The 21,845-nt window shown below is 37.6% G+C and overlaps 1 protein-coding gene across 6 annotated transcripts in view; it reads right to left on the bottom strand.

The window, feature by feature from the left end:
- The window catches only part of LCLAT1 (lysocardiolipin acyltransferase 1), a 185,335-nt gene that overhangs the window by 61,974 nt on the left and 101,516 nt on the right, over nucleotides 1-21,845 (bottom strand). For all 6 annotated transcript variants that reach the window (XM_047852954.1, XM_047852955.1, XM_047852959.1 and 3 more), the window contains 2 exons: nucleotides 14,521-14,667; nucleotides 8,608-8,724 (listed from right to left, as the gene is read on the bottom strand). In XM_047852954.1, coding sequence (XP_047708910.1) covers nucleotides 8,608-8,724; nucleotides 14,521-14,667 — 264 coding nt within the window. The remainder of the gene's footprint in view (nucleotides 1-8,607; nucleotides 8,725-14,520; nucleotides 14,668-21,845) is intronic.

Genomic DNA, 21,845 nt, shown 5'->3' on the forward strand with positions numbered 1-21,845 from the left:
CACTTTAGGTAAAGATCAACTAACCTTCATGTCCTCAAAATACTTTCTATTCACATCTTACGGCACTGCGTTACGATTATGTTTTCTAAACCGTATGATACTCACAGGAATAGACTATGTCTTGGTACCTGCGTCTTGCGTCTTGCAGGCCAAACAACACCTGTGCCCAAGAAACATTTTCTGAATAAATATATACACAATGACATTAGAGTGGCACCTTATGAAGACTGAGAGCTAAGTAATATGGATTGGCAAAGAAGAAACCAGAGGTAGACCAGTCAGAAAGCCAGGAAGTAAAAAGGAGAAGTAATGGGGTCCCATCCATTCAGGCCACTGTGGAAACAGAAGAAGGTGGGATGTCTCTCTAAAAGGCAGTATCAGTAGAATTTGGTGGCTGATTGAAATAGGACAGAGAACAGGAGTAAATTTTTTTTAAAAAACCTTAAGAAAATGGGGGCCCCTGGGTGGCTCAATCGGTTAGGCGTCCGACTTTGGCTCAGGTCATGATCTCATAGTTTGTGAGTTCAGGCCCTGCATCGGACCCTGTGCTGACGGCGCACAGCCTGAAGCCTGCTTGGGATTCTGTTTCTCCCTCTCTTTCAGCTCCTCCCCCACTCACGCTCTGTCTCTCTCTCCCTCAAAACTAAATAAACATTAAAAAAAAAAAAGTCATTTAAAAACCTTAAAAAAATGTATACCCTTTGACTCAGTAATTAGCCTTGGAAATATATCCCAAGGGAATAATTAGAGATTTATGCATACTTTGGTATTATTTATAAGGGTGGTAAACTGGAAACAATTTTAACTTTGAACAATGGAGGGCTAGTTAAATAGTGGTCCTTCTAATATGTGCACACATTAACATATACTTATGCCAATTATGCAAGGATAATGATAAAACATGCACATTATAATAAGTCTTAAAAATATTTCTAAAACAAAATATATGATCTGACTTTAATTTTGTTTGCTATGTATGAATACAGGTGGAAAAACACAGGAAGAGTTTCTGTCAAAAAGTATACAAGGCACACACCAGGTATTTCTGAGATGTGACTGAGCAGACCATAGGTACCTTTTCCTTCTTTATAATGAACTTTCCAATATTTTTATAATAAATATATTGTTTTTATAATTTAAAAAATCCCATTTTTACAGGAAGTGAGTTAGTATTGAGAAAAATCAAGTCACCAGTTTATTGTTTTGAGGCTCAGCGGCAAAAGAAAATTACGGGACCACAATTTGAAAGAACAGTAGGAGTGTCACTTTCTTTGTTTTGCCTTACAGATTAGAGATATGAAGGAGGAGCAGATAAATATAGGAACCAGAATAATGACATGCTTTACAAAAAGGAAACCCTTGATGTATTTTTCCATTTAAACAAAATGCAGAGTATAGCTAAGGGTACCAGGGAGAAGGTCTTGGAAAGAGAGAAGAAAAAGAAAAAATCCTACAAAGGTTACATCTTTGTAGCACTTGGCACAGAAAAATTGTTAACTTACTACATAGTGGGAAGAACATGGGCTTTGGCATCAAATGGAGCAGAAGTGAACTCATGTACCACCCAGCAGCCATGTGACCCTGGGCAAGTCGCTAGAGTGAGTCTGTCTCCTCAGGGGTGGCATGGGGCAAAGCACTGCCTAGCGCAGCCATGGGAATGAAATGATCTGTATGACAGTGACTAGTCGGGTAGACATGAGCTCAGGACCCCACCACTGGACTTTGATTCATTTAGCAGGTCTGAGCCCACACCTGATCATCTGTGTTTTAAATAGCTCCCTGGGCATTAGTACTGCTTGGGCAGGGTAGAGAAACATGTGAACCGCTCAGTGCCTGGCACATGGTAGGTACTTGTTAGATGGCTGTTTTTATGTAGAGAATGAGGGCTCTGTCACTTTTCATTAACACAATGCCAAGACCTGTCCTAAATGAGCAGCTCAGATTTTCTGCTATGAAAGAGAACTAAAATGAACAAAGATAACAGAAATGTCATTAAAGACCTAAAGGCATGCCATGGCATTCAGAGATTCAACGTGACAGACTCCAAAGGTCTTTGACATGTGATCACATATAATTTTGCTGAGGAGAATTTAAATCATTTCTGCTTCATGACATGTAGGACCAAGTCCTTTAGTTGATCCATGTGCTTTCTTACTGATCAGAACCCAGGTTCATTTAGGTTTGCTGTATTCTATTCATCACCATAAAAAGATGAAAGCATTGTTCCTTGTAAAAGGGTCTCAAAAGAGAGTCAAATGCTATGCTACAGAGAAATTTGCAAATTTGGGGAAATGGAAAAGGTTTCAGAAAATATTCTAGCAAATGCCAAAGATCTACTGTATAATTACATTTTTTAAACATAAGAGAAAGGTCTTATCCTTTTTCATAGTTTCCAGCAATAAAAAGTCACATGAAAAGGTCAGAGTGCATGGCATTTAGTGCACCCAATATTTCAACAGTTTTTCTCTCTGTCTTTCTTCCTAGTATCCTAGATTATGCTAGCCGTTAGGAAGAGTCACCGAAATGCAATCCCGAGGGAGGCTCATCACTCATCAACTAGGATAAACATAATGTGAGCCACAGAGAGCGAAGGCTCCTGCTAGCCATCTTTGGTCCCCCACCATCTACATCCACTATAGGCAAGAAACAGAATGGATTATTAGCTGTGCATGAAGCAAAAAGTCCAAGAAATTAAAACACTCTGAAAACACTGAAGATTGAGCTATCTAAGATTAGTCTACTGCCTAAGTGCCAACTTTCATGGAGCAAATGAGAACTATCATAGACCAAAATGAGAGAGCCAGACACAGGACTACCAGATACTACATATGTAATCTGGGGGTTCAAGTAAGCAATTCTTTGTCCCTGAATACAGACCGAAGAGTTTTTAAACCAGATGTGCTGATCTAAATTACCTGGTGGGAATTTTATTTTTTCCTTAGTGACTAACCCTATATCCCCTAGATTAGTAGAAATACACCATCTTTCATATTTAGAATATAAACATATTAGCTAAATATGGATTATCTTGGAATTTAAAAACTCAACACTTGGGGTGCCTGGGTGGCTCAGTCGGTTAAGCGCCTGACTTCAGCTCAGGTCATGATCTCGTGGTGAGTTCGAGCCCCGCATCAGGTTCCATGCTGACAGCTCAGTGCCTGGAGCCTGCTTCAGATTCTGTGTGTGTGTGTGTGTGTGTGTGTGTGTGTGTGTGTGTGTGTGTGTTTGTCTGCCCCTCCCCTGCTCACACTCTGCCTCTCTCTCTCTCAAAAATAAATAAACATTGGGGCGCCTGGGTGGCGCAGTCGGTTAAGCGTCCGACTTCAGCCAGGTCACGATCTCGCGGTCCGTGAGTTCGAGCCCCGCGTCAGGCTCTGGGCTGATGGCTCAGAGCCTGGAGCCTGTTTCTGATTCTGTGTCTCCCTCTCTCTCTGCCCCACCCCCGTTCATGCTCTGTCTCTCTCTGTCCCAAAAATAAATAAATGTTGGAAAAAAAAAAATTAAAAATAAATAAATAAATAAACATTAAAAAAATTATTTAAAAAAACCCCAAAACTTAAATATATCTATATGATGTTTTATAGTCTTAACACATGAGCTGATTTGCTTGAATGACTTCAGCTAGAAATGGATATCTAAAAACATGACTATTTGGGGGCAGGAGTTTAAGTTTTTCAACAATGGCTCCAAACAACCTTCTTAACTACTGTCTATTATTCTACAGTACAAGTCTTCAGCTCGATCACATTCATTGTGGCTAGTTTACTGCACAGCCTCATACTGGCCCAAACTCTATGCCCTTTCTTGTACTCTTCCTATCTTGCCCTCAGCCATCCTTGAAAGTCCAAGGAAGAAATTAAGCTTCTTAAAGAAGTGAAGTGTTTCAGGGCGCCTGGGTAGCTCAGTCGGTTAAGCGTCTGACTTTGGCTCAGGTCATGATCTCGCGATCTGTGGGTTTGAGCCCCGCGTCGGGCTCTGTGCTGACAGCTCAGAGACTGGAGCCTGTTTCAGATTCTGTGTCTCCCTCTTTCTCTGACCCTCCCCTGTTCATGCTCTCTCTCTCTCTGTCTCAAAATAAATAAATGTTACAAGTGAAGTGTTTCAATACTATATGCTCTCTCTTTACTGAACACTCCTATAATTACTCAAAATGTTTATATACTATATACCATAAAATTTAACATGTAATGTGATATTTTTTAAGATTTTTCTAGGTGTATTCTTATCTACCCAAGAAGACTGTAAACTTCTAGGCAAGGTCATATTTTATTTTTAATGTCTACCAGTTTATTAAAGGATATGATAAAGCATACATATGAACAGTCAGATGAAGAGATACATAGGGTCTGGGAGGGTCCCAAACAGAGCAGCTCTGTCCCTGTGGAGTTAGGTCAGTTATCTTCCTGGTATGTAGATGTGTTCACTAGGCAAGGTCATATTTTAAACAAGACACACCCTCAAACAAATATGAAGTGTTTTATCCTCACCCCCAACCACTTTAACCTAACTTCAAGTGTTTCAAATGTACACATTTGTGCCGCCTAATGGTGAAAAGTAATTATTGCAGGGTTATAACTTAGTAATTGGCTTCTAAAACGTTTAACAAAATCAAATAATGGTGGGACCAAATCTTTATTTAAAATCAAAGAAGAGTAAAGCTATTGTTAAAAATGATGAAGCACCAGGGGCGCCTGGGTGGCTTAGTCGGTCGGTCATCTGACCTCAGCTCAGGTCATGATCTTGCAGTTTGTGGATTCCAGCCCCATGTCGGGCTCTGTGCTGACAGCGCAGAGCCTGGAGGCTTGCTTCAGATTCTGTGTCTCTCTCTCTCTGCCTCTCCCTTGCTCATGCACGTGCTTGCTCGCTCTCTCTCAAAAATAATAAATGAACATTAAAGAAAAATTTTTAAAAAATGATACAGCACCAGAGATGATGATAATATAACTAACTTTTGGTATGAATGAGTTACAAGTTTAAAATTGTCTGATAAATTTATTAGCACTGTGAATTAAAAAAAAAAAACTTTCTCATATGAAAAGCCTTTTTTCCCTAAGTTAGAAAATTCCTTTTGGGTTTGGGTTAATATAGTACTGGAAAAACATATAATCACATACTGAAAGGTTGTGAAATCATCCAAGACAGATAATCTATCAGTGTAATACATACTTAGAAGAACATCCAGGACACTAGGCTTGTCTTATTTTTCAGATAAAAGGAAAAAACATTTAACTCAACGATGTGCAGAACATTCCATACCTTCAAGAAGGTTATGCTCTAGTAAGAGTATAGAGCAAGCACATTAATGGTGAAATTTAAGGTACTCAGGGTAAACCTTTTGCAGTTACTACCACAGGAATAACACATTTGTGTAACATTATATAATGGGTGCTATATTTCAGGGTAAATGTGTGTCTTCTAAATGTTCCTAATCTCTGTGACATGTATTCTGAACAGAAGTGCAGAAGCTACTTTCCTTGTTTTGCATTTTCATTTATTCACTCCTTCTTGGTAGGACTTCATCCTTAGTTTCTTGATGTCCTAAACTTCTCACGTGCCCATTGCCAAACAGACATCAGCAATGCTGAATTTAGTTATTATGGTGAGCAGTATTCCACTGGAATTATTTATTTATATAGTCATTTGTTTTAACAGAGAGCTTCTTTTTTCACCTAACTGCTTATCAAAAGCAGATCTCAGGAAGCTAAAGATCAGAAAGTTGGGCTTGGCCCTTTTGGGGGCTTTAATTTGTTTCTAAGATCTTCACTTCTGATCCTTGATGAAACTTTTGATGCTCACTAGATACCACCCCTCATCCCCCAAAAGTAGAGCTGCCCTTGACTCTCCACCTGATTCCCCCTCCCCTGTCATCTTAGGCAGAACCATAACCTCCTCCTTCGGGACTACCATCCCTCCATGATCTGGCCATTTAGCTATCGCTTTTTCTTTTTCAACACCTTTTTTGAGGGAAACCACTCAGTTCACTATTACAAAAGTGCTTTATGGAGACTCTGTTAACTAAAATCATACTACAAATACAAGAGGCATGGGGCATGCCTGGGTGGCTCAGTTGGTTAAGCGTCTGGCTTCAGCTCAGGTCATGATCTCACAACTCGTAAGTTCGAGTCCCACGTCAGGCTCTGTGCTGACAGCTCAGAGCCTGAAGCCTGTTTCAGATTCTATGTCTCCCTCTCTCTCTGCCCCTCCCCTGCATGTGCTCCGTCTCTTTTTCTCTCAAAAATAAATAAACATTAAAGAAAAAATTTAAAAATTTTTTTTTAACGTTTATTTATTTTTGAGACAGAGAGAGACAGAGCATGAACGGGGGAGGGGCAGAGAGAGAGGGAGACACAGAATCGGAAGCAGGCTCCAGGCTCTGAGCCAACAGCCCAGAGCCCGACGCGGGGCTCGAACTCACGGACCGTGAGATCGTGACCTGAGCTGAAGTCGGATGCTCAACCGACTGAGCCACCCAGGCACCCCTAAAGAAAAATTTTTTAAAGGGCATAGGATATTCAGTCAGAGGAACCAGATTCTAATAACTCTGACAAGCTTCTTCATCTCAATTTCTGCTTCAGTTTTGTCCTACAAGTTAAATATTAATAATGATAACTACCATGTATGGTAATTGTCAGGATTAATTGACCTTAGGCATAGGAAATACTTGGCTCAATGCCTGGTACTTAGTAAGTGCTCAATAAATGTTAGCTGCTGTTACTATAATCACAATCCTATTTCTTTATTATTATAAGGTACAGATTCTATTCTACTTTTCTAACTGAAGTAAATAGAACCATCTAACCGTGTTTCTCTTTTTTCTGATATGGCGGGTGGGGGAATCAGTTGCCAGTTCTAGCAGGAAAAATTACACAGTGGTTGTCGACTAGTTCTCTGAGTGATGACTAAATAACACACATTCCCCAAAGTTATAAATCAGCTTGCTTCTGAAATATTTTCCAGATCTCAGAACAGAGAGCTCTACAGATATATCCTTATCCACTATAAAATAATCTATTATCCTGCCTACATTTAGGAAGATCTTTTTTAGCAAAAGATGCATTCCAACAGCATGCTTGTATATACAGAGAAATCCAGTCGATGAATGTGTTCTATGATGTCACAAATACCTTCAAAGAAATCATTAAATACTATAAGCTATCAGATTAGTAAGGACATAAAAAACACATTATTGAATAAGAAGGGTGAGCCTAAGCTGGATGCCACAGTTAAATGGTACCACATATTAAAACAAAAACACACAAAAAACCATCGCCACTTTAATGTCTTGGTGCCTCCCTGTCCCATTCCGTAGGCAGGAAAAACTGTGTTCTCCAGGAGCTTCACTGGGTAGATGGACACTTGCTATTCATATACAATATGGCCATCAAGCCCACAAGCCCATTTCACATTACCTATGACCATAGAATTTCAAGAGCAAGCCAAACTAATAGGAACAACATTTTTGGTTTACTATCACAATGTAGTTTTGGATTGACTATACGTTTTTTTTAATCATGGATATTTAGTTGGAAAGATGCTTCAGCCTGGGAGAGTTCATTAAGATTATACTTTGTACCTTAAAGCACATTAAACCCTAAAGGAACAACAATGATGCCATTAGGGAAAGATAAAAGAACTTTATACCTTTGCTTGTATGATGGTTCAACATCTTTCATGTTAATCCACAAGCAGTTTTATGACAATGTAGCAATTATCAGATGAAGGTGATAATTTGTCACAGATGCCATCATCGTACAATATGGCTTGGTAGAAATCAGAGTGGAGAGCAGAAACACGTAAACAAGATTTTCTTCTAGGTGACTGTGGGCTTCAAATCATTCTTGTAAAATCAGTAACACGTCAGCACGTTTCTGGATAGTTCCATTTCCATATACTTTCATAAATGTTATGTGTCTCTACACATGTATGTATCCATATACAAACGTACAAACATGCAGCAATAAGATGTACAATTGGCTTTTATATAACAAATATAAAAATGTAAGCATTTAAATGGATGTGATATCATCAATGAATCACCTTGTCCTGATATGCCCTTCAACAGACACAACTCTTGAGGAAGTGTGAGGTAGAATTATGAGCTACAAAGTAGGAAGCAGAAGAATGAGGTTCTATCCCTGACTACAGAAATTTCCTAACCACCTAGAGGTCAGTTCAACTTAACTGTAAAATGGAGGATGCAGTCAGTACTTGCCTTCCTACCAACCAGAATCATTTGTTGGAATGAGCGGAATAATGAATGCAAAAATACTTTATAAGGTATAAAGAACAATAGTGTAAGTGTTAAGATACTTTCAAGGTAGTTTTGCTACTTTGAGAAGAATTTAAAAAGAGAATGATAGTCTACTTGTATTATTTTCTGTTATTCCAAGAGAAGGAAACATTTTTTATAAGGCTATCTTTGATATTTGATAAAGAATATATACTAAGACATTTTAGTGCATGGGGTCAATTTAGTATAAATGTGACAGTATCTTACACCTTGAGAAAAAAATATGAAAAAGTGCTTTGTAAATTCTAAAGGGCTACATACAAAGTTCAGCAACCGTTGCCACTTACATAGAAACACAGCCTTTTGATGGTGCTTACCTTCTCTTAGGCGGTCTACGACAAAAGTGAAGCCTGTAGTTCTTGGGTGTAAGACATATTCATATTTCTGAAGCCCATTCTTTTCAGCAAAATCATTACTTCGAGCTTTGCTGTTTTCTAAACAAAACAACAAACTGTTAGAAGCCATAAAATAAAGGAAGAGAAGTGAGATAAGGAAGCCCTGAAGGATTTCTTTGATGAAACGGCAGTTATTCCATCTGTAAATACTGAATATGGCATATTGAGTCAAATGAGAAGATACAAACACTGTGGTCCCTAACAAAGATCCTAGAGTTTGGGGAATTTTGAAATTTTTATAATAAGGTATTAAATAGGACTTGTTAGAATGTTTCCTGAAATTCATATTAAAATCTTTAAAATTCTTAAAGGGATTTCATAAAATAGTCAACATACAATGAAAACTGAGGTACAAATAAAATACTAACAAACTGAAATTTTCATAAAATAGTCCTTACATAACAAAAACTGAAATACCAAAAGAGGTTAATAAAACTAAAATACTTTAAATAAACATAAGGACCTCTACACTCAGAAAAAAACAAGTAGTCAATATGCCAAATATATCAAATCAACATTTTTTTAGCCCAGTAATTTAGGGCTTCAATGCAAAGTGAAATCTCTGCCCTGCTCAGGCATAGATCATGCTAATATTACTAACCAAAACCTCTCCCCAACAGAATGGGCACATGATTAGCACATCGTGTACAAACATCTGAACATGGTTTGGCTGAATATAGTTACAGAGTCAAGTATATGTTCCAGTTGTTGGCAAAAGTTGCTTTTTCCATTCCATGAGGTAACTTTGTAAGTTCCAAGAAGAACCAAACCCATTATTCAGCAAATATATTTGGAAAAAGTAGTGTTCAGAAATTTGGCCTCAACTGCTGGGAGATCATGAAATACCTTCTGATGACAGCAGATGTTAGAATCCGCAACTCTCAGCTGCATCCTAAAATTTATAGACTATTCCAAGTCACAAGAAAAAAAACTTTCTCTATATAAACCCAACCTTCCTCGGAATAAATTTAAGATCACAGAGTCCTCAAACCTCAAAAACCATAGATGAATTCTTCAACATGACAATATTCAAAGAATACCCCTTTAAAGGTGTTACACTATTTTATAGTTGAAGAATCGAGTCAAAGAACTAATACCCACAGTCCCTAGCAAGACAAAAGTACAGGCTGGAAACATGAAAAGGAGTAAGCTCTTCTCACGTTCATTTGAGAATATCCTGGGCATGGGACTCCAAAATAGTTTTTGATAGACAGCTAGGAGGCCCTTCCATGGAATGAAGAGTCCCAGGGACACTACAAAGATGAGTAGTTAACTACTCTTCAGTTTCCTCTTCCGGTGCATCACAGACTCTGGGGATCGGAACTCTGTCGTAGAATGGGAACCCAAGTAGTTCTAAATATGTAAGGTCACAACGTGGAGCAGTAGAGATAATCAGAGACACAAAGAGATTAGAGATGCAGATTTTTCCTTCCATCCCCACTTCATCTACCCAACCCTGGACTCTGATTATTAGTAAGCATACCAGCCTCCCTCTTTCTGACTACAGCCTCCTGTCTCGTCAGCTCACTGCTGGTAACACTCCAGTGCCAGCCCTTCTTACTCCTTACACTTGGAGTTGACTACTGGCCACTCTGCATTCTCAAACCAGCCAGGCATGTTTCTACTTCAGGGTCTGTGCAGGTATTCCTTTCCCTGCCTGGAATGCCTTCCAGATACCTGCAAGGTTTTCTGCTTCATTCAATTAGTCTCTACTTTAAGAGAAATTTAACGGGCTTCTTTTGACAAACTTCTATAAAAGAGTACTCTATACCCTATCTATTCCTCTCCCTGTCCTTATCTTGCTTTATTTCTCTGCACAGCATTTATGAAGACTTGACATGTTTTTATTAACTGATTGGTTTTTTATTCTATCTTTCCTCATAGAATGTAAGCCTCATGAAAGTAGGGACTTTGTTTTGTGTATAAAACTTCATGTACTCACATTTCTTAAATGAAGAAGTTCTATGTACAAAGTGTTTAATTACATGAAATATTATAATTGTTAAAACCCAGAAAAGCTTTTTTTTTTTTTCCAAATCACAGACACAGAACTCAAAATTACAGTATACCAGCTGTTATGGTTAATTTTATTTATCAAAGTGGCATAGCCAGGTTACCCGGACAGTTGGTCAAATATTATTCTAGATGTTTCTGTGAAGGTATTTTTCACTGAGATTAATATTTAAATCAGAAGACTTTGCATAAACCGATTACTTACTCTCCATAATATGGGTGAGCCATATCCAATCACTTACAGGCCTGAATAGAAAATGACTAACCTCCTCAAGCAAGAAAGAGGTCTGTCAGCAGACTGCCTCTGGACTTGAACTGCAGCTCCTCCCTGGGTCTCCAGCCTAACTTACCCTGTAGATTTTTGACTCGATAAACCTCCACTACCATGTGAGTCAGTTCCTTAAAATAAAGTCCCAATTCCCATCAAAACTCTCCATCTCGCTCTCTCGCTCTACACACACACACACACACACACACACACACACACACCCTGTTGGTTCTGTTTTTCTGGACCCCAACTATTAAACCAATATAAAACTCCCCAACCTTTAAAACACATGTTTTGAAAGAATAAATAATGAAAGGAGAGATAATACCACATTAAGTGCAAAGAAAAGTTTAATTCCAGTTTCACCATTATTCAAAATTATATGTGTGTACATATGCACATATATATGTGTATGTGTGTGTGACCAAATGACCAAAGCAATGGACCAAAATTACAATGGTGTTTGTTTGTAGGCAGTGGGATTATAATAATTTTTGTGCTCTCTTCTATGTTTCTAAATTTCTCCAAATTCACATCTATCACTTCCATATGCAAGAAAAAAATTATAACCAATAACATATAAAGATAAAATATATGTAAAGTTACATTTAAAAACACTAACTTGAAAATGTTGCAAGCCAGTTGGACTCTGAACTTAAGGTTATAAAACATTCCCTTCAGGCTTAAAAAAAAAACAAGTTTCAAGTTAACTGTGGTAACTAAAAACACCCTTGAATTAACAGACACTTTTTCAAAGACAATCATTATCTTAACTCAAAACTACATGTATAACCCTGTTAAAAAAAACTTCTGAAAGCTTCAGGACCTGTTTTCTCTAGCTTTTGTAAGCTGGCCTTAAAAAATGTAAATATCATTTTAACTTAAAAAATATACAACCACAACATGTAATGGTGAGCAGAACCCTGAAAATAAGCAACTAGATGTTAAGTTCATCACATAAAAGAGACAGCTGAGAACAAATACAGACTGAAAAAAGTTTTAAATATATACTTCATAGGCTCTGAAGATCTAACATATAAGCATTTTAACACTAATATACCATAAAGTCACACCAATCCAGAAGCTTTTTTTCCTTTAGCTTTTAATGACTAAGTAACTTCTAGAGCTGCCATTCTTTAATGTACATTTTGGCATTTGCAAATATAAACCAATCTATCACTTTAGTAAATTACCTTTTATAATATGGCTGATATTTCAACACCCAAATATATTCTACATTCTTTTTTTTTAAGTTTATTTATTTTGAAAGAGAGAGAGAGCAAGCATGAGCGAAGGAGGGGCAGAGAGAGAGGAGAATCCCAAGCAGGTTCCACACTGGCAGTGCAAAGCCCGATGTGGGGCTCTATCTCACAAACCGTGAGATCATGACCTGAGCCGAGAGAGTTGGATGCTTAACTGACTGAGCCACCCAGGCACCCCAAAGTATTACATTCTTAACTATTATAAGATTTAAATATGGCTATGTGTCCATGATAATTTCCTAATGATAGTTCAGTTCTGGGAATCAATCTACAAGCTACAATACATTTTCAAGCTTCAATGATATGTATCCAATATTATCCTCAGTATTATTCTCTGTGATCCAACTACTTTTAGAATTTTAACTATAAAAATCAAACCTATATAGTAAGCATATATTAGTACATTAGTACATAATACTACTGAACAAAAATTGCCATGGTTCACTTAGCTCCATCCAAACAGGTAAGTCCAAGATCTCTTCCGTGGTGTCAACGGTGAATGTTCCCAAAATATCTGAATTTTCCTCATTAACATATTATGGCTTAGTCACCCATTCACTTAAATAGTTGTATAAAATGTATTTTTCATCTTGAACTCTCTTTGTAGGTACCGGGTTCCACAAATTATTATGTCCACATAATGAATTAGTATGTTCATTTACATCTTCTCCCCTCTTAAGCTCTAAAAGTTGCCCTTCTCAGTAGCTCTTAAGTTGCCTCGATCTGGTCTTGAAGATTTGGAAGACAAGTTCATGTTCTGTCTCTCCATACTATTTGTGAGTTTTAGACTTTAGTTTGTCTTCTCTCGTACAGCAGACCTTCATCGACTGGATCCTTCCCAAATTCTACTGTATCTTTCTTGAAGTAGCCAGGTTATTAACAGCTTTAAAATTTTGCTCTTTTGAGTCGGATTCTATAGAACTGCTTCCTGTCCAAGCTTACCCACCCTGCCAATATTCAACCACAACAGTTCTTCTGTCTTAAATGCTAAACTGCAGTAGGTGGCTTCATCTGCAAAAATGATCTGTGCCTTAAAAAGTGTGAGAACCACTGATCTGGAAGAATAAAAGACTATTTTGTTTTTAATCTTGTAAAGAATTCCTTGAGATCCACTGGTATTCTTGGCCCATGCATATAGTTTAATAACTGGGAAGGCACAAAAGTCCTAAATATATCCTCCTGTGTCCCCCTCCACAAATCTGTGGTAGCTGAATTTTCTTGAGGACAGGGCAAAGCCTTTCCTGCTTATAGTAGGGATAAAGCTTTAAAATACCCAGAGAAAGGGGCACCTGGGTGGCTCAGTCAGTTAGGTGTCTGACTTCGGCTCAGGTCATGATCTCACAGTTTGTGAGTTCAAGCCCCGTGTCAGACTCTGTGCTGACAGCTCAGAACCTGGAGCCTGCTTCTGATTCTGTGTCTCCTTCTCTCTCTGCCCCGCCCATGCTCACGCTCTGTTTCTGTCTCTCTCTCTCTCTCTCTCTCTCTCTCTCTCTCTCTCCCTCCCCCCCACCCCAAAAATAAACATTATAAAAAATTTTTAAGAAATACCCAGAAAAAGGCAATATAATAACTTAAATCAACAATAAATGAATGGGTTACATAATATGTTTTTCTTAGGAAAAAAAGAAGTTGAGAAAGAAGGGCTTGATGGATAAATATATATATCTTGAAAGAGGACAGAGAATATATAGAACAGGAAGGGGATTTTAAAATTAGCCTTTATTCTTAACATTTCATTGGCTATTTGGGTGTGTGTGTGTGTGTGTGTACAGTGGTTCCATAAAAACCATATACAATTATATAAAAAGCTGATACATGAAATATATAGTGAGACTTAAAACATAAAGCTTGGGGCGCCTGGGTTGCTTAAGTGTCTTGACTCTTGATTTCAGCTCAGGTCATCCCAGAGTCTTGAGATCGAGCCCCACACTGGGCTCCACACTAAGTGTAGAGACTGCTTAAAATGCTCTCTCTCTCTTTGCCTCTGACCCTCTCCCCTACTCACGCTCTCTCTAAAATAAATACTGTAATTAAAAATAAAATAAAAATATAAAGCTCTAGGATGGCAAGTAGGAACAGTAATGGCCTCTTGAAGTTGCCCATCATAGATCCTATTGTCTGGAAACCAGGAATTCTAGGTTCTGACGTGCTACTGATGAACTGAGTGAGTGATCTTAGTGGCGGGCCATTAATCTTAGTTCAGTTGCTTCATGTGAGGAATAAGTTTAGACTAAATGATTTCTAAGTTCCTTCATGTTTTAAAATTCTGTGATCTAATCCTAGGTTACCTACCTGTGAGATCAGTCCCTTCTGGGAATATGAGGAGTTGAAGTGGTTCATGAATATCACAAAAATAATCAATCATGTCTTCAAAATGGCTCTTGTCATCCTTCCATTTCCTATGAATGAAGATATAGGCAGCAGCCTGCATGGCCCAACCTAGAACCAATTTAACAAGTATTTACATACAATTTTATTACCAATATCCACATAGTATTGAGTATTTCAATTTTTTTTTTTTTACTATGGATTAGTTACTATCCTAATCACCTCACGACATACCTTGGGTTAAATAACACCTATACCAGAGAATAGTCTTAAAGGGTTTGCAAAATTCTCAAAAACTTTTTTTCAAGCCAAGCCTAGCTATTAAAATAGCAAGGAAAAAAACTTTCCTAATATTTACTAGTAAATCATCCAAAGTTTTAACAATCCTAACCAGACATTTTAACCAAGGTACCTACAAGAGATATACAACAATATGTTATTAGGCTTATAAAACAGTAAGCAAAGGATTGTTCTCAAGTCATGTACACAAGCATTCTCTTTCATATTTCCCATTCTGTACCAGTCAGTCTCTAAATTCAACTATTTTCAATGCTGGCCACTTCTTTAGATTTTATTGAAAAGACAAAATGTGTAATGGGTACTAAACACACTAACCAGAATATACACTGTGATCACAATCCCTTTACACTTAGGGCGAATCAACCTTGCTACCAAAGAGGTAGCCAGCCTTGGACGAGCCATGTTTTACCTAACCAGCCATCCCTTCCTGGCCAGAAATGACTAAAACTAGTGTGGTAAATAGCTGACTTAAGGCAGCCAATCTATAGCCTGTTCAATAGTCTATGAAGCACGAAACACTTGGCCCAAACACAGTAACTCTCGTGGCCAATCAAATGTTCTCTCTCAGAATTTTACCTGAGACCATGGAGAAAAAGCACTGGCAATATAAAGGTTAATGGGTGGATAAAAAAGCAGATACTATGACAGTAGCAGCTGAGGGAAAATTAACATTGCACACTGTAGTACAGATCTAAAAATCCTGTTGAAGTGCCTAAAGTTGATTGTAATCCAGAGCAGAAGACAGTTTTAGTCTCCACAAGCTGGCTAGTCTATGGATCCGCCTCTCGGGGGTCCGTAAGAGTCCATCTCCCTTACAGCCACGTGTATCTTTGCAGTAAGTGGTAGTTCCTTGCAAACAAAGAACACGACTAAAATGATAGTTTTAAAACACCATTTGGGGGGCGCCTGGGTGGCTCAGTCGGTTAAGCAGCCGACTTCAGCTCAGGTCACGATCTCACGGTCTGTGAGTTCGAGCCCCGCGTCAGGCTCTGGGCTGATGGCTCAGAGCCTGGAGCCTGCTTCCGATTCTGTGTCTCCCTCTCTCTCTGCCCCTCCCCCATTCATGCTCTGTCTCTCTCTGTCTCAAAAAAAAAAAAAAAAAAAAAAACGTTAAAAAAAAAAACACCATTTGGTAAAGACAGTGGCACCCTGGGAATATATAAAAGGATCATTAAGTCATTTGTTAATGATTTTAAAAACCATAAGACTCTTTGGTTTGAGTAAGTCCGAGCTAGAATACTGGAGTCTACAAATACAAATGAACACCCACCCAACAACCCACTTCAGTGTAGGTCTTGTTGCTGTACTCCCAATTATTAGTCACGCACTGTACTGTCAGTCATATCCATCAGTACTGGACTTGATCCCATCATCTCTCCTCCTTCACCCGAGGACACCGAGGCCCACAGTGTAGCGCCTTTTGGCAGTGTAGCTCTGGAGTGAGATTGCCCGGGTTAGAACCATAGCTCTACCACAAAAGAGCTGTTCAGTCTTTGTCCCTCACCGACCCCAAATGTCAAAATGAGCATAATGCCGTGATAGTATGTACCGAATAGGGATTGTTGTAAGAACTAAGACTTATCACAAACTGCCAATAAATAATAGCTATTATCATTATTGTGATTAAGAAGTTATAATAATACTAAGAATATTATATCAAGGAACATAAAAATGTAACAAGTTCCTATTCACAATATCAAAACAAAAATGCTTTAACGGTCAGTTATATGAATATGCCACAACTTATACTCTTGAGGGAGAGATTTCTTAGCTATTAGGAATAAAGTTAATATGGATATTCTTGTATCTTTTGTCAAACGCAAGCACTAAGTTCTATAGAGTTGAGTACTCAGGAGTGAAGCAGCTTCATCGCAGGATTTACGTATGCCCAGCTTCAGTAGACAGCATGTTTTCGAAGTGATTGTACCAACTAATACTCCCACGGCAACGTATGAGTGCTCTACCTGCTCTATTAATGGCCTCAGCAACTCTAGGTCTTATAGGTCCTTTTAATTTTAGCCCTTCTAATCCAGGTACAGTGGTTTGAGCTTGATTTTCTCTTATGATTAATGACAGTGACAGCCTTTTCATATGCAAGTCTTCGATGTCTTTGTGAAGTGCTTCTCCAAACTTTTTGCACACACATACACAGTAACTCTATATAACTCTAGGTTTCAAAGATGCAACATGCCAAATATCATCCCTCAATCTGTAGCTTGCATTTTCTCTCCCTTAACGGTGTCTTGTTAGGCACCTAACATCTAACACTAATGAAGCCCAATTTACAAATCTTTTCCTTGTGGCTGGTGCTTGTAGTGCATCATTTAAGAAATTTTTGCCTGCTCCAAAGTTGTGAAGACATTATTCCACGTATTCTTCTAGAAGCTCTACTGTTTTAACTTTCACATTTTGGTTTATAATCCATCTCAAATGAATTTTTATATATCATGTGAAGTAGCAGTATAGGTCCTATTTTCCATATGGATATTCAAATGACAAGTATTGAAAGGACCATGAGATCATTAAATAATAAAATATTTAAAAAGCATTACACAATAAATGAAAACCTATTACTATAAAAAAAGTATCAAACAAGATAAAAGTATATAGATTCAAACAAGAAATATGTCTTTATTACCACATCTTTCAACCCTGGTCCACCTGTCATAATTTGTTTTATAATCACAGCTAATAGTTTGATGTGACTTATTCTACATTTAAAAAATTCATTACATGTATCATTGGGGTTTTAAAAAAACACTTAAGAGTCATACCTTGTATACTGTTCTGTGATTTCCTTTTTTTCATTTAACGTGTCTATACATATGGATCTACTTCATTTTTTAATACCTGCACTGTATTCTCTACTAGTGTTTCTCAAACCAGTTTTAATTTTAATTCCTTAACCATTATTGACTAACAGTTTCGTAAAATACAATAAAATGAATTACTAGGGCAACGATCACACACTTGGAAGTTATAACAATGTCACGACACTCTAAAAATTCCCACCTACTATTCTTCCCTGTTTATGTCCTTATCTCATAGTGGACCAGCCAGAGTTTGCTAACAGTCACTGTTATAAGAATCACACTTTAAGTAACACTGTTCTGTGCAGATATACCATGATCTACTAACCTATTAGCATTTAGGATATACCCAATCTGAGAATCTGTCTTTACTAGAAAAGTTTACTCCATTCACATTTATTAGGGGAACTGCTGTTTCTTTTCCTGACATTTATGTTTCATGTGTGTTGGACTTTGATTTCTTGCCCACCTCTCTCCCCTTTTCTGTCTTAACTGAAATTACTAAGTTTTCTCAGCCTCCTTCCTTTGTTCTCTGATGCAGAGGTCAGCAAATTATGGACCAAATCCAGCCCACTGTCTTTGAATGGCACACAATCCAAGAATATTTTAGAAGATACGAAAAATACATCAAATTCAAATTTCACATTAATGAACAAAGTTTGATTGGAGCTCAGCCATACCCATTTATTTATATAGATTATCCATGGCCGCTTCTGTGCTGCGGGGCTGAGTCAAACAGGTGCAGCAGAGACAGTACTGCCCACAACGCCTGAAATAATTTTACTATCTAGCCCTTTATGAAACAGTTTGCTAACTCCTACTCCAGTGATTTGGAAACTGTATACTCTATTTTGTTCTTTTAATGGTCATCAAAGTTTTTTCAACTTTCTATTTTTGACATTTAAACTTCTATAATTATATCAACATTGAGTCAAACAATAATGCTCTCCAAACAAAAAAGTATGTTTTCCTCTTGTCCCTTTTCCAAAATTTGTATACATCATCTACTAGTTCTCCAAAGTTGCTATTACTAACACATTCCTTATGCTTCACAGAAACAATTTTTTTTTCATGGAAACAATTTTAATTACTTAGACCTGACTCAAGTTCACTGGCTTCCCTGCTTATCACTGGTTCTTTTATCTTATGTCCTTGTTAGTCCTCCTGAAGGAATTTCTTTCAATAAATGTTTGACTCTTTGCATTCCTAAAATGTATTTATTTGTCCTCAACTTTTTGGAGGGTAGTTTTGCTAAACACAAAACTTGAAATTCCAAATCATTTTCCCCTGAGAATTTTAAAGCTTTTTTCCCACACTCTTCCATCATCTAATATGGCTTGTGAGAAACTGGACATCAATCTGATTTCTGGAGATAACCAAATTTTCCCCTCTGGAAGCTTTCATGATTTCCTCTTTATTCTTAGTTTTATGAAATGTGACCTGTATGAGTCTAGGTGAGGCATGTTTTCATTAGTGTCTGCCCAGCAGTCGTTACATTCCTCCAATATGAGTCTTTAACACTGGGACTGTTCTTTTCGATATTTAAGAAGATACACTTTTCTCCTCTTCATTCTCTCAAACTTTCCCTCTGGAACTCTGTTAGCTAGATGTTAACTTCTGGACTCATCTTCTCCTACTTTTCATCTCCTTTCAGTTGACATTGTGCTCAAGGAAAATCCAATCCATTGGTTTCATCATCTACCTTACTAGTCTGATTTTATCTGGCCTACTTACTGAGTTTATTTCAGCAATTGCCTCTTTAATTTTTAAGACTTACAGTTGGTTCTTTCTATAGCAGCCAATTATTATGGACAAACAGCAAAATATAGAAGCTATGACAAATAAGAAGAGTAATAATTTTAATAAAACTGCTCACTGAATGATTGCCATGTGCCCGATATTATTCTAAGCTGAATTGTTAATTCTCAAGACAACCCTATGAATTAGGTAAAATTATTATCCTATTTTATGGATAAGGAAACTGAGGCATACTGAAACTCAAAAGAGCTAATCAGTGGTTAAAACCAAGTTTCAGACAGAGACAATCTGGCTCCATAGCTGATGTTTTCAACCAGTGTGCTAAACTGTCTGCAATATATACTTAAATCTCTTTAAAGGTATTAGGTAAATAAACATAGTTTAAGTTCTTCTAGGAGAATTATATATTCCTCAGAGGTTACTTCCCACTTTTTTTTTTTTGTACTAGACTCTCTTTAATGCTGTGCATTTTCCTCAAATTTCAATTCTAAACTGTCTTCAAATTTATAAAGGATGTTCTAGACTGAATGATACTGACAGGTAAAATGTATTTCTCCAAACCAAGTGAGACTATCTGTTGCTCCCTTGGGGAAAGGGAGCTGTAGCAAGACTTCTGGGGCTGTGCCATGAAACTTGTCTGATGGCCTGTATATGTCTCAGAAATCCCAGAAAGGGAAGTAAGTAAAATGGATTCATCAGTCAGGTTCTTGGACCTTTCTCCTCTGAAGACGGGATTATTCTTCTCTTTTGTGCCTTCGCCTTCTCAAATCCATTTGTACATCACTAATGCTTCTGAATCTTTTCTACTCCCTTAAGCTTGAACGTTTCTCTCCCTTTCATAAGAATCATAGGAACAATCTTGTGAATTTTTTTCCCCATGTCATTGCCATCAATGTATACTTTGTGCTTAAAGCAATATCCACAGTTTTAACATTCTGGAGATCCTCAAACATACATTTTTATGACATTTACTTCACACGTCTATGGCTAGATAAATAACAGTACAATTGATCGTGTCATCTGAAATTAATCTGTATTACTTGTTTTTTTCATACTTTTCCATTGGAGGGCATTCCATCCATCACCTGAATTTCTCAGACAAGGATTGGGAGTCTGGCAGGTTTATAAAGACAGATTTTGTGCATGCTGGCATGGCTCCTTCTGTCTTCCTTCTAAAACCCCATTTATGTTATCAGCATTGCCTTCTCTTTCTCAAAGCAGACAAGAGTAATCCCCAAGCATACTCTATTGTCAAAAACCACTGTATAATTTTAGAAACTGGTTTTCCTTGGCTTAAATTCTCTTTTATCAAATTTCAGAGTTGTATTAAAAAAAAATGAATTGAGTGGATTTTTAACATCATGCACTCTTTCTGATTAAAAAAAAGGCTCTTTACACATTTTTTTTTCCTTTTTTCCACTTCAATGCGGATACAGTTAAGGGAATCATAAAAACATCTGCACTACTCACCTAGTCCTATGAAAACTGAACTTCAAAGATAAATTAATCTGATGTATCACTGTTGTCCATGTATTCATTAATTCATTATGGTATCTACTATGAGACTATAAATGTGACACCAAAAACAACATGGAAGAGACAAATTGTTCTCTTCATTACATCTTCAATCCTAAGGGAATGCTATCCACAGGCATCTAATACATGAGAATGAGTGATATAAACAGATGCAAATTTTTGTACAAAATTACATCACAACAGCCATGAGCAAATACTGTATTTACTGAGGGTGCAGTTATGCACAATGATAATTTACATATAAATCCAGAACAAGTAATTATTTCTCAGAATTTCAACTTTGGTCAGGGTGTTAAATGCTACACAAAGTTAGGGAAGCCCTATCTTCTTTGAACTCAACATTTTATATTAGGTAATGCTGTCTACATCCCTCTCATAAGCTGCTTAACTTGCAAGATAAAAACCAGCCTTACTGCAAATTTCACAGACTCCACAAAGAGATTAACCTATCTACCTGCAGAGAGTAGGATGTCGTGCTTGACACTAAGGAAACACCTACCGATGGCTTTTGGTTGGTGAGATAAGGCTCCTTGCTTATAATTTGTGGGTTCACACTAGTGTGGGACTAAAATCTGTCTTTCATACTGGGCAAGATTTCCCATTTAATCAATCTCCTAGATGAACTGACATCTAAGAAGCCCACTGCTGTGCAACATGAATTCCTAAGTGAAGTACATTACTAGTTCTGTACACTGAGAAGAACAACTAGCATGTGATAGGCAGAATAATGTCCCCACAAAATAGGTCTATCCTCATTCCCAGACCTGTGAGTATGTGACATGGCAAAAAAGAATCAGCTGAACTTAAGATAGGAAGATTATCCTGGATTAGCCTACTGGACCCAATGCAATCAGAGGGGTCCTTACAAGTGGGAGAGGGAAGCAG

Source organism: Prionailurus viverrinus, chromosome A3, assembly GCF_022837055.1.
Source record: "Prionailurus viverrinus isolate Anna chromosome A3, UM_Priviv_1.0, whole genome shotgun sequence".
In the NCBI taxonomy this organism is placed as follows: domain Eukaryota; kingdom Metazoa; phylum Chordata; class Mammalia; order Carnivora; family Felidae; genus Prionailurus; species Prionailurus viverrinus.